The sequence below is a fragment of the Rhamphochromis longiceps genome, linkage group LG15 (genome assembly GCF_057381845.1).
Source record: "Rhamphochromis longiceps isolate RC_006_pf linkage group LG15, R_longiceps_female_GT1.1, whole genome shotgun sequence".
Taxonomy (NCBI): domain Eukaryota; kingdom Metazoa; phylum Chordata; class Actinopteri; order Cichliformes; family Cichlidae; genus Rhamphochromis; species Rhamphochromis longiceps.
Window position 1 is genome coordinate 22,172,530 of NC_140571.1, and position 13,004 is coordinate 22,185,533.

The window sequence follows — 13,004 nt, forward strand, 5'->3', positions numbered from 1 at the left end:
TGGTCCAGCACCGCCTGCTGTAGATTGAGTGCAGGTCAGGGAGCTCGGAGCGGATGGTGCGCTCAGCTGACCGCACAACCCTCTGTAGAGCTCGTCTGTCCTGCATGGTGCTGTTCCCGAACCAGGTTAAGATGTTTCCCGCCAGGATGCTCTCTATGGTGCACGAGTAAAAGTTCCTGAGCACCTTGGAGGGCAGTTGGAAGTCTCTCAAGCGTCTGAGGTGGTAGAGACGCTGTCGGGCCTTTTTCACCACGGTGTTGATGTGACAGGACCATGACAGGTCCTGCGTGATGTGAACTCCGAGGTATTTGAAGCTGTCCACTCTCTCCACTGGGCACTCGTTGATGACGGGGGTCTGGTAGTTCCTCTCCTGCTTAGTGCTGAAGTCCACTATCAGCTCCTTTGTCTTACTGACGTTTAGAAGGAGGTTGTTCCTCTGGCACCAGTTCTCCAGATTCCTAATCTCCTTCAGGTAGGCCGTCTCGTTGTTATCAGAGATCAGGCCCACCACGACGGTGTCGTCAGCAAACTTGATGATGGTGGTGGAGCTGGTAGTGGCCACACAGTCATATGTGTACAAAGAGTACAGCAGGGGGCTCAGAACACACCCCTGGGGGGCTCCAGTGCTGAGAGTGGTGGAGGCTGAGACATGTCCGCCCATCCTTACTGCCTGTGGTCTGCCAGTTAGGAAGTTGGAGATCCACTGACACATAGATGAGCTGAGTCCCAGATGCTCCAGCTTGGTGGTGAGTGTGGAGGGAATTATGGTGTTAAATGCAGAGCTGTAGTCTATGAAGAGCATTTTAACATAATTCCTCCTTCTAGTGTCCAAGTGAGTGAGTGATGTGTGGAGGAGATGAGAGATGGCATCGTCTGTGGAACGATTTGGACGGTAAGCGAACTGTAGTGGGTCCAGTGTGTCTGGTAGTGAAGAAATGATGAAGTCTCTGACCAGGCGTTCAAAGCACTTCATCACTACTGAGGTGAGGGCTACAGGGCGATAGTCATTGAAAGAAGCAGGGTGGGGTTTCTTCGGGACAGGAACAATGATGGACTCTTTGAAGCATGTGGGGATCACCGACTGAGATAAAGAGATGTTGAATATCTCAGTGAATATCTAATTTGTGCTTTGGACTGTCACCAGATTTCTTCTAGAAGTTTCTTGCCAGTCAGCAACTATCTTGGCAACACCACTTGAGTTTGTGTGTTGCATGCTAACATCCTTATCATATGTGTAATAATACTAAAGCGTCATCTTATGCACACACAAAAAACAAATATGGCTCCTTCGTGCAGGGTTTTCTGGTATGTTCATTTATGCTTCCCAATTAAAAAAGAAAAAAGAAAAAAAAAAGACAAAGCAAAGTTCTTGCTTCTCAGCCACTGCGGCCACATCCTCACCGTTTTTTAGGCAGTTATATAAACATACTGTGAGTGAGTCATAAGCTTAAATACAATAGTTGAAGGAACAAAAACGTAATGTTTAAAAATACCAGTCAAATCTGATTAAAGTAAATAAATAATAAGTATACAATGTAGTTTTAAGACTTCTCAATGTTTCGTAACATTAATGTTCTATGAACTCGTGAGTCCAGAAATCTGAATGTCATGAAAAGTATTTATTATTCGTGTATTATTATTTTACAATACAAGGTTGTTTTTTTCCTGATACTTCATGCAAACCACATTTCTCCAGGCCTGTCCTAATCAGCTTACTCAGTATCACTAGATCCAATGCTGCTCCTCCAGCAGAGCACACAAAAGTAGGAGAGACCAGAGATGCCATGGCTTAGTTAGGAGACTGTTTGCTTCAAGGCCACTAGAGGGTGCTGCCATAAAACTACAATAAATGAATTGACCTTTTGACCTGCTCACACTCTTTTATGCAAAACCCTGCTGATGACACACACACACACACACACACAGATTCTAGGTCTGACCAACCGTCTCCACCGTGGGCAAAAAGATGACAGTCAATAAAATTCTAAAATTTTATTTATAAACACAATGAATAGTAGTTAAAAGTCCAGTGTCCCATTTAGGTACAAAGTAAAAACACACAGTCCAAGGCCAGAGCCAGCTATGCCACAAAGCCAGTTGCACTCCACACGTTGTTCACTTCAACAGGGGTAGCAATTGTCCTCTGAGACCCACCACCCTGTAAGTAGAAAGCCTGCACAGAGCGACAAAATAAGACAATTCACTATATAATTCACAGCCCATCCATCCCAAACATATCAGATCATTAGAGGTTTTGTCACATTACATACCTGCACTGAGAGACAAAATAACACAGCAGTGTTTGTAATGTGGGCTATAAGTAGACTAGCATATCAGTGCAATCAATTACACCTGCCTCCAATTAGTCCAGCCCTTTTACAGTCATTGACTGGGTGAGAAAACACGAGCAAATCAACCCAAGAGACAAGCAGGAAGACTCTCTGAAGGCTCCTGTGGCTGCACAGGCAGTCTTACAATTACGAGGTTGGAGAGTTGTTGTTTCAAAATGTTCACACTGATTTCACATGCTCATTAACTCACAACCAGCTGACCATATATATTTCTGCTGCTGAGCTGCTTTTTGATGGAGATTTTCTGAATTTATTTTGCTACCATAAGAGCAGACTCCATGCTGAAAGCATGTGCACTGTCACTTGCAATGAGTGGCACTAATGACGCTAAATTTAATTACAGGTCATGGACAGCCTTCATAAATGCTCATATTACTCACCCACACTGAATTCCAGCACAGGTTCATCTGGGTCCTGACTATTTCCTGCAAAGTAACACAAACGTCATCAGAACATTAAGTCAGAGAAACAACATTTGGAGCTTTTGTACATGATAAATTATACTGCAGTAGTAAAACAAAGTCAAGCAGCAGTACATTTATTAAAATCACCTTCAGCTGTAATATTTAAACTGATTTAGTGTCAATTTAGATTATGTTTAGATTAAAATGAAACTAGTACCCTTGTAATGTCTTTTTAAATTAGAGGTAAATATTTGTATATTTTTTACATAATATAATTATATTTACTGGATTTTCTCTCTATTGTAGTTTAGTATTATAGTTATTACTTGTTTTTTATTGACTTGTCTTGTTTTTACAATGATTTGCTCTGAATGCAGCCTTTAAAGAAAAGACTATCTGTTCAGTAACTATCCATCAGACTGGGTCCATGTTACCAGCCAAATGGGTAATAATTAAAGTAAGTTTTGAATTACGTATATTTGGGTGTTTAGGTGACACTTTTGCAAAAAAAAATATATAATTAGGTTTAAAAGAACTAAACATGTATGTATTTAAAAACAATAAGTGTGTTAGAATTACTACAGCAACAGCTTGTAGCTCACTGTACTATTTTTGAGCACAACTTTGGTGCTTTTGCCTCATTTTTAAATCAGTGATCCCAGTAGCACAGTCTAAGCAGAGACCTCAGTGCTTGGCAAACAATCAATAGAATCAATATAATTATTAAAAAGAAACAAAATAAATGCCAACCATATAAAAAAAAACATAAACTTAAGGAAAAAACTAAACTTGATTTTGTGTCTTTAGGCTATTGTTAACAGCAAGCATGAGGTTAGTGCATATGTATTATTATTGGAAAGATTACTGCAAAGAAAAAAAGGTTGAACCAGGAGGGGGCGATATTGCTCTTCTTACCATGAGTTACATGCAGGCTATTACTTACCATGTCACTCACATTTATTTCACAAAACAGCTGAACCCACTTAATTCGATTTAATTGTATTTATGCAGAGCTGAATCACAACAACAGTCTCCTCGAGGTGGTATAGATTGTAAGGTAGAAAGTCTACAATTAAAAAGAAAAAACCTCAATACAGTGGGAAGGAACAACTCACTTTTAACAGGAAGCACCCTCTGGCAGAACCACGGTCAGGGAGGGGCGGCCCGCTGCGACCCTTTGGGGATGAGGAGACGAAAAAGGGGACAAAAGACACACTGTGGACGAGAGCCAGAGATGAACAAGAACTAATTATTGAATGCAGAGAGGTGTATAAACACATGGTGGGAATCCCCCAGCAGGGTAGTCCCAGGGTAACTAAGGGAGGATTCATGGTCACCTGATTCAGCCCTAGCTATATGCGTTGGCAAAAAGGTAACTTTGAAACTTAATCTTAAAAGTAGAGATAGTGTCCGTCTCCTGCATTCAAACTGGGAGCTGGTTCCACAGAAGGATGATCCCCTTCTACTTCTAAATATCCTAAAAACCACAAGGAAGCCCACAGTCTGAGAGCAAACTATCAAACTACGAGGTCTTTAAAATAAGATGATTATTCAAGACCTCATGTGTGATGGGAAGGATTCTAAATTTGATGCTGGACCCACAAATCATAAAGAGAAACACTAACTCACACACACCAGAAAGTGCCAAGAATTATAATTATATGTAATTTAGTTTTGCGTTCCTTTATAATGCTTTCAACTATACAAATAAGACACTTCATGGGGGCGCCTGAGCCTTGTAGACACAACAAATACTGAACAAACCTCATGCGCCCTGTTGTTGACAAAACGATAAAAATGAATGTGTACTTCTGTCTTATTTAGGTCATTTTTGTAGTTTTTGTAGACAGACTACTGTAATTTCTCAATAAAATGTCGCTTATTATCGCTCACTCTCAAGAACAAAAACGTGAGTAATTTCCCAGTAGCTCACCATATTTGGGATCTTCTAACATCCACACTTCATGTTTAAACGGTGGTGCGGAGGCGGTGTACCGTCGCAGGCCGGATGTAGCATTCAGCGCGGTGTGCCTTTTTTTCAGTTGCTAAGCAACAGATTTGTCCCGCCCCTTTCGTTATGACGGGGCGGGCCAGTCCTTTGACTGGTGACGTTTCTTTGTAACGTCACCTGACGTTACAAAGAAACGTCAGGTGACGTTACAAAGAAACCTTAAACCGACCTTATATATAGACCTGGCTGTTCAGTTGAAACGCATTCACACAGCGGGACAGCAGCGCTTTAAACGTTCAAACACGGAGTTTAACACAAAACAACATTTTAGACATAAAAAACAAAAAAGTGAAATGGCAAGCTCGAACTGTAACACAATGACAAATGATGAAACAGTTCAGACCAATGGGGATAATTCTACAGTACATGCTTTGGTATCCCTCTTGAATAACTTGTTCAGTAGTTTTTCGATCAAGCAGTGGGGAGAGCTTATCTCAGGCTATCCGGATTGCTTCACCGCTAAGCGGCTTGTAGGTTTTGTAGAGGACGTAATGGACCTGTGTGAACAGTCAGTAGCAGTATCACCACTGAGGTCTTCCCAGAACTCCCCTGTACATGAAAACTGTTCTGTCCACACCACTACTGGCAAAACGGTTTTGTCACGTGTGAAATTTTTGGACGATTCTGCTGAGCAGGAGTTTGATACAGCACAGAATATAGATGCTAACAGCCAAGAAACAGCTAACACAGAAGAAAGCTGTCAAAATGCTGACCAACACAGTGCTGCAAAAGCAGAAAACAATCCAATTCCAGATCCCCAGCAGCAGAAATCCTGTGTTGAACATGAAGCCAGCATCCCACCGTTAACAAACGTAAGTCAAACGGAGTCATATAAAAAGATACAGCATCACAGATCTTCTGTAGACTGTGAGCCACCTGAAAAAACCTTAGACTTTGAAAGATGGTTAGAGACATTAATTCAGGCTGTGCTTTCAAAGCTTGGTAAACTTTTAAAGTGCCCTCATTCTCACCAAAAACGTTTGTTGGATCTACTCTTGGACAAATTCAAGGGGATGGATTTGCATTTAGACCGAAAAGTGCAGAATTATTTTGACTGCATTGCTAATGCGATTTTCACTGATATTTGTGACAAATTACATAAATTGTCACTAATATCATTGGAAATGGGGAGGAGTGGGGAGGAGGATTCAATGAATTTAATGGAACAACCAATATTTAATATCATAACTACTTCAGTATTCCAAGAACACCTGTTGGCAGTAACAGTTACTGATAGACTGGAATCATATGAAAAGAAAGAAAGATGCAGATTTTCAGTGGAAATCTTTGTGGAAGGACTGATTTCCCAGGTTGCAAAAAAATCAGGCACAGTCTTCAGCATTGAAAGTGCTGAAGCTATCTCCAACCGGCTTACCATGAAAATCTGGATTGAAATCAGGGCCAGATACGACAAAATCCCACCAGAGAAGTTCAAGAAACTCAGCGAGAGGGTTTTCAAATCCCTCTGTAAAAGATGGAAGCATGCATCTTTGGTGACATTCTGGCAATTAAACTTCCAAAATCTTGATGAAGATATTGTTAAAACTTTCAAAAGAAAGATATTCACAGAACCAAGTTGCATATCTAAGTGCTTCTCATCGGTGCGGGCATTTTTTGGGAGGTGTAAGGGAAGAAACAAAGTTTCCACTTTATAGTGACATCGTGATATCAACAGCAAAATATTTTCTAAAACTCACTGGACACTTTAAATGAGCTAGTTTTACATTTAGATCAGATCAAGTCATTTTTGAAATCCCCAGGAATGGTCGCGGCAGATGGCCACCCCGCCCTGAGCCTGGTTCTGTCGAAGGTTTCTTCCTCTTAAAAGGGAGTTTTTCCTTCCCACTGTCGCCTCGTGCTTGCTCAGAGGGGTTTGTTCTTTTGGGGTTTTCTTTTTAATACTGTAAGTTGTTACCTTACAGTGTGAAGCACCTTGAAAACACCATTGTTTCCTTTGGTGCTATACAGATTGAAGTGACTTGCACTGATAACATAACTAAGCTGGGACTTTAATTTAACATCAATAAAATTATAAAAATATTACATCTTGATTTCTGCTTGTTTTCATTGTCTGTGACTTAATGAATACAAATGTGTAATTTAACAGATTCTTTCTTTATGTTAGTCTGACCGGTGATTCCACGTTGGCCTTAGGTGTTGGCGCGGATACGCTGCAGCCCCTGAGCCATTAATGGCCCAGCACACTACAGTAAAAACAAAACAACAGCCATCTGTCCAACTAGGAAAGGAAAATAATAAACTGCCTCCTTGGAGGCAACCTGACTCAAAACAGTTGCAGTCCAACTCAGACCGACTGCAATCACTCTCAGGCAGATTGATGAAGATCTGCAAATAACTGTTGTCTAATTTATAAACGCAGACAGATTGCCAACACGTCTGTTCACAATAGAGGACTGTACTTACATGGTTGCAAACTGGTTATCTTGCTTATATGAAAACATTGCTTTGGAGCAATGAAACTCAAACACATTCATTTTTAAAATGCTTCAAAATGAAATTTTGAAGCATTTGGCTTTATGCTTTGAAAGTGCCGTTGTGAGTGGGAGTGTGAAATCCTTACTTGATGTGTTCCCTTTGCCTTTACTGTTTTCAGTTTTATCAGTTTTCAGTTTTATTTGTCATATGCAAGTTAGCACAGGGTCAACATTGCAATGAAATGTGTTTGACGAGCAGCAGTCACTCAGCAGCATGGTACAGTAGAAGAAAATATAATAAAATATAATAAAATAAAATAAAAAATAGAAAAATAGTAAAGAGCAAAATATTAGAGAGACGTGGTAAAAGAGAAAAGATGACTAAATATATATATATATGTATCTATAAATATATGTACACTAGTGATTAAATAAGAAAATCTTGAAAAGAAATATGACGGGAGGTCAGATGGGATATTGCACAGGAATGAGCAGCAGAAAATTACAGTATTACTCAGACTTTTAATAGTCATATTGTCAGTTTTGGCCGACGGTCATGGGTCACTTCCACTAAAATAGCACGAGACTGGAGTAAAATGTACTTTATTAATGAGAACACATGGTGATACAGCAAAGAATCCAACCCTTCTGAAAAGCAAATGGCTTCCTGTTATACTCTACCTGATTCAGGTGAGCATCTGGAATAGACCAAGTCTGGGGGTCAGCAAACCAAAGGGAAACAAAACCCTCCCCATAAGAAAACCACTACAATATAACCAACACGTTCTCACTCCCAAAGCGTAACATTTTACGCTAGGTGACAAATCGTCACCATATTACGTTTTCGGCTACCCACCACGTTCCTAAATGACAACCTCGGAAAAAAGAGGAAATATGAGAACTGTCTGGACTGAATCTACACATGTTTGCTCTTTTTCTTCAAATCGCTTAGAAACACGCTATTTAACATCATTAAAGTCCTGGTTAAGGTCAGGAATAAGGTTATGGTCAGGGCTAGGGATAAGGTTAGGTTTAGGGCTGGAATACAGGGCTGGAACGTCTATTACCGCGGGAGCGTCATTGCACTGGATTCCAGCCATAGCCCGCCGCGTACCATAAGAACGCCGAAGGTCTCCTTTCACGTTCCTCAGGAACGCCGCGGGACGTGACAAAACGTCGACATGTTACGCCTCGGGAGTGAGAACGGGCTGATATAACACATCATAGACATATGAAGATTTGTAACAAGTCCTATAAATAACTCCATAACATATAAACTTCAGTCTCTTCTATATACATTAAAACAGCGGTCCCCAACCTTTTTTGCGCCACGGACCGGTTTATGCCCGACAATATTTTCACGGACCGGCCTTTAAGGTGTCACAGATAAATACAACAAAATAAAACTAGTACCGATACCGGAAAAAAAGAAGATTTATTCATAACACACGTGAAAGACCCAGGAAAACAGAGTTAACGATAAAAACGATAACAAAATAACGATAAAAAACGATAAAAACTCTGAAAACCATACATTTCACACCCGAGCCTCATCTCTCGACCAAACGACGGTCCGTGGCCCGGCGGTTGGGGACCGCTGCATTAAAACACCTTAACCACACAGTTAGGTTTCAGCCCTCGCTGACTCAGAACAAAGTAAGACAATCAGAGTTCGATTGGTTTTTACTTGTGCAGGGGAAGCCTGGTCGGATTCTCAGAGTTGCAAGCTCTACACCCAAACTCAGACAACTCCAACTCCAGCCTCCACTCGCAGCCTTTTATTGAATGAAAACAGTTACACAACCGCCCATTGTAAACCCCATATGTTGTGTGGTAAAAGCTAAGGCACTGTGTGTGTGTGTGTGTGTGTGTGTGTGTGTGTGTGTGTGTGTGTGTGTGTGTGTGTGTGTGTGTGTGTGTGAGTGAGAGAGAGTGTATGTGTGTCTGTATACGTGACTTCCTGCTTACAAACGTTTTAACCGCATCTCTAGTCATAAAAGGGTCATCTCCCCTCAACCTCGTATATGGCTTAACCTCTCTAACAGTCCACCATTTACATGGTGAGCCCATAAAGGGCAGGAAGTGAACATTCCTTACCAAATAAGGAAACCAGAATCTTACATAGATTGTGCCTGCAGTTGAAAACTATAGCTAGTAACATCCCCAACATCCTACATGTGGGGGAGGAACAGAAAATATCTGAACATACAGTTCAAGACAAGGTCCAAGCACAATAATGACAACTTTTAACAAAATCACTCCAACACACTCCCCTAGCCTGGCACATTGGTTTTCTCCAGGAGCTCATAAGCAGGTGATTGAGCTGCTTTTACTCTTTACAAAGTGAGTACTGTTAACACTTCTCTTTTTACATATACAACTAATTTAGGTTACAGACAAATGATTAAATGTGAACAGCTCTAACACAGGTTCTTTTCCTGACACAGGTAGGATGGCCAGTCCCCCTGTCTCTTCACCTTTAACGAGTCACTTAAATAACAACCCAAAAAGCCTAATAAAGAATCACAATCAACCAGTGTGTGTTTTTCTTCATTACGGTTTTTAAATACAAATCAGTCAGTCAATTAATAAAAATACAAGTAAGGGTAATGGAACCCCTGGTCTCCATTACACACATAAATACCATAAAGACACTAAGTCGTAGAGCTCTGAACTCCTTGCTTCTATGATATTTACACTTCTTCTTGGCCTTCTCCTTCACTCTGAGTCACTCCAGGATAAACGCATCAGCTCAGACATACAATAATTAAAATATGTGTAGGTGACCGTTTGGCAGAAGACGATGTCGAGGCGGTACTGCAGTGACACGTCCGTGGCTATCGTCGGGGCGGTGTCCTGCATCAGAAGGAAGTCAATAGACTTCTTGGCTTTGTTGCTCATCATGGCGCTGTAGTCCGTGGGCGTGGCCTGCAAAAAGTGTAAATAAACCATCAGAGACCAAACACAAATATGCCTTCCAACCACTAGTTTAGACAACATCTTGCAAAGAGTGTGTATTTCAGAGTGCAGTTGTTTTTAAATTTGACAGAAACAGAAATAAAGACGGAAGAGAAGGACAACAGGGAAAGCAGAAGCACCGACACACTGAAATCTTTTAGGGTCAAGCTCCAGAACTAGCCACAAATCCTGCTGGAAAGAACCTAAAAATACTTAAAAATACTTGCAGAGATCGAATGGAGCCGTTAACTCAAAAGCCTGGTGTCAGGCATGTTCTTTAATAAATAAGAAACGAGCTGATATGTTACAGACCCCAGTCTTTACGTAAAGAAAAAGCTGACATTTAGAGCGGTCTCGCAGCAGATTTTAAAACAGTGACACTGATTTGTGGGGTTTTTGGGCACAAATTTGAACCTTTTTGTTTTATCCATGTCCTTGAACACAGCTCGTGACTTGGGCGCTTTCATATGTACCGATTCATTTAGGTTTGTGCACTGAGGCCAGATTTAGGTATTAAAAACGAGTCAGTCATAACACTTCTTACATTAGTTAAAAAGCTGAGCTTACACTAAACCAACATTTAAATTTCCCCTTGTGGGACTAATAAAGGTATATCATATCATATCATATCATATCATTACTAAAGTATTGCTGCAACATTGTAAAGACAAAGATGACACACAGACCAGACATAAAACACTGAACACTTTTTAAAGACGAGTCATTTAAGAGTATTTTCTCATAGAATAAAGTCGGCTGATATGGTGAAGGAAAAATCTGCTCACGAATCCTCCAACTTCTTAAAAGTAAGGAGTGACCTGAGCTGGAAATCAACATGAGAGGGATGACTCAAGAAGAAGAAGAAGCAACAAGAAAAGAAAAACAGAGTTCAGAGTGTAGTTAAGATATCAAGCTGTATCCACAATGTGTGCCAAGAAACTAAGCTTGTCTGTTGTCATGCTAAAGAAATAAAAAATCTGGAATCAGAAAACAGCCAATAACTGCTGATCAACTCACCCACTCCTCTTCGTGCCAGTCCACGTGCAGTGACGACTGGCTGTTGTGACCGCTGTACTTTGCTCTCAGCGTATCCTTGTCATTGCGGAGCACTACTTGTTCAGACTCAGCGGAAGGAGAAGCTTTGGTTGCGATGTACTCGTACTGCGTTCAGGGCCTAAATAGCTGAAGCTAGCAGCTTGCAGCCGCACACTGCCACCAGCTGACGGGTCTGAAAGGAAGAGGGTATGAATGAAATATGAAGCGTCCCCACGTAACGTCAAACACTTTTAGTACCTTGTCAACCAGACTGGCGAGCGTCCACTCCAGTCCGCTGGCCGATTGGTCTTTGGCAGCTTGAGACAGCCTCTCTGCGTAATAGCTGACCTGAGTCTTCAGCGTGTTGACGTAGGCGATGATCTCTTTGGCTCGGACAGTGTCCTGGGGTATGTGGATGATGACTGAGCTGGAGAGGGCACTACTGCAGGGAACAAAGACACACCGACACATCTGTATCCGAGCTGGGACTGAGGACACTCACCAGCCACTTTATTAGGTACATGTGTTCAAAAGCTTGTGGCAGCAATTTAGTGCATTTAGTCAAATAAAGACAATAGAGTGGCCTGCAGGTGTATATTTTTGTAATGTTTCTGTCTTATGCCTGAAATATGCTTCAGCAGGAAATATACGCTGTAACTGGAAACAACAGCATGATGGACCGGTTTAGTGTTAAGAGGTGTTACATCTGAAGTTAGAACGTAAATTTCCTGCAGAAATCTAAATCAAGCTTCAGAGGTACTGTTCCAAAAATATAGGGAGGGACGTTACCCACCAGATGTAAAAACAAACACTGTCTGCATGCACATGCCTGCTCTCAATGAGCCTAATCGTGGCTTAGAAAAAACAACGAGGAGCCGACTTTGATAAATGCGATACCACTCGCTTCACAAATTCAGACCATCTGTGTAGAAGAATTTTAGAAACGTCTCATTAATATTGTCAGGATTTGACTTTCCAAGCACAGAAACATGTTTTTGATAGACTTTAAAATGACTGAATGTATACAATGAGCAGTATTCATATACAACTTTGTGACAAAGGATTTGCTCATTTTAAGCTAACACACATTTTAGTTCTATATTAGTGAACACATCACCGATGCGCTACGTGCCCTTTTTTCCTTGCATTAACATGATAAGCTGTGCAAAACCCCATTCTTCCAGCTTAAAACTGAAAATACTTTGTTGTACAAATCTTAAGGATAAGATAAGAAGAACTTTATTTATCCCGAGGGAAATTCTTTAGTCATACACATACTCAATGCAGCAAGAGAGACAGAGGAATAAGATATACCATATATACAATAAGAATACTACTATTACAGTAATATACAGTAGGATAGTGCAAAATACAATATCAAATAACTCTAATGAAGTTAGTTCAGTCAAATGAAAACAAGCAAAGCAGTGCAAGGACTCACCATTCCTCCTCGTTTACGCTGATTGGAAAAGTAACAAAAGCAAAATTAAGAGGAAGCCATAAAATGGGAACTGAAGTATTAATGCAGAAATTGAAGAAACAAGATGACCAAAAACGACAAATCACAAGACGAATAAAGCAAAATATAAAACCCCAAAACCAGGAGCAGAGGTCATCGCTATGCGATTGCATTTGTCCCTCACGTTAACTTTTATCAAGTGGAAAAAAGTGAAGCTGGCGTTCATCCTCCAGCTTCACTGTGCTAATGTTATGCTAACAAAGCTGTGTCGCTAGCAATCACGTAGCACAACATTATATACCAGGTAGTCCAACTTCAGTAACCCTGCAAACGCCAGTTTTCTGTCTTCAT

General features: G+C 40.8%; 1 protein-coding gene and 1 long non-coding RNA gene across 2 annotated transcripts; both read right to left on the bottom strand.

Moving 5' to 3' along the window:
- Window positions 1-1,534: 1,534 nt before the first annotated feature.
- LOC146652640 (uncharacterized) lies at window positions 1,535-4,826 on the bottom strand. The gene is made up of 4 exons (XR_014907604.1): window positions 4,689-4,826; window positions 3,871-3,970; window positions 2,732-2,776; window positions 1,535-2,173 (listed from the first exon to the last, which is right to left on the bottom strand). It is a non-coding gene; the product is annotated as an uncharacterized LOC146652640 (long non-coding RNA).
- Window positions 4,827-6,200: 1,374 nt separating this feature from the next.
- Window positions 6,201-12,061, bottom strand: LOC146652641 (inositol polyphosphate-4-phosphatase type I A-like). Its single transcript, XM_085382951.1, has 3 exons — window positions 11,453-12,061; window positions 11,177-11,387; window positions 6,201-10,129 (listed from the first exon to the last, which is right to left on the bottom strand). Exons 1-2 carry the CDS (start codon window positions 11,663-11,665, stop codon window positions 11,334-11,336), a joined length of 267 nt encoding a protein of 88 aa, XP_085239077.1. The 5' UTR covers window positions 11,666-12,061; the 3' UTR covers window positions 6,201-10,129; window positions 11,177-11,333.
- Window positions 12,062-13,004: the final 943 nt, after the last annotated feature.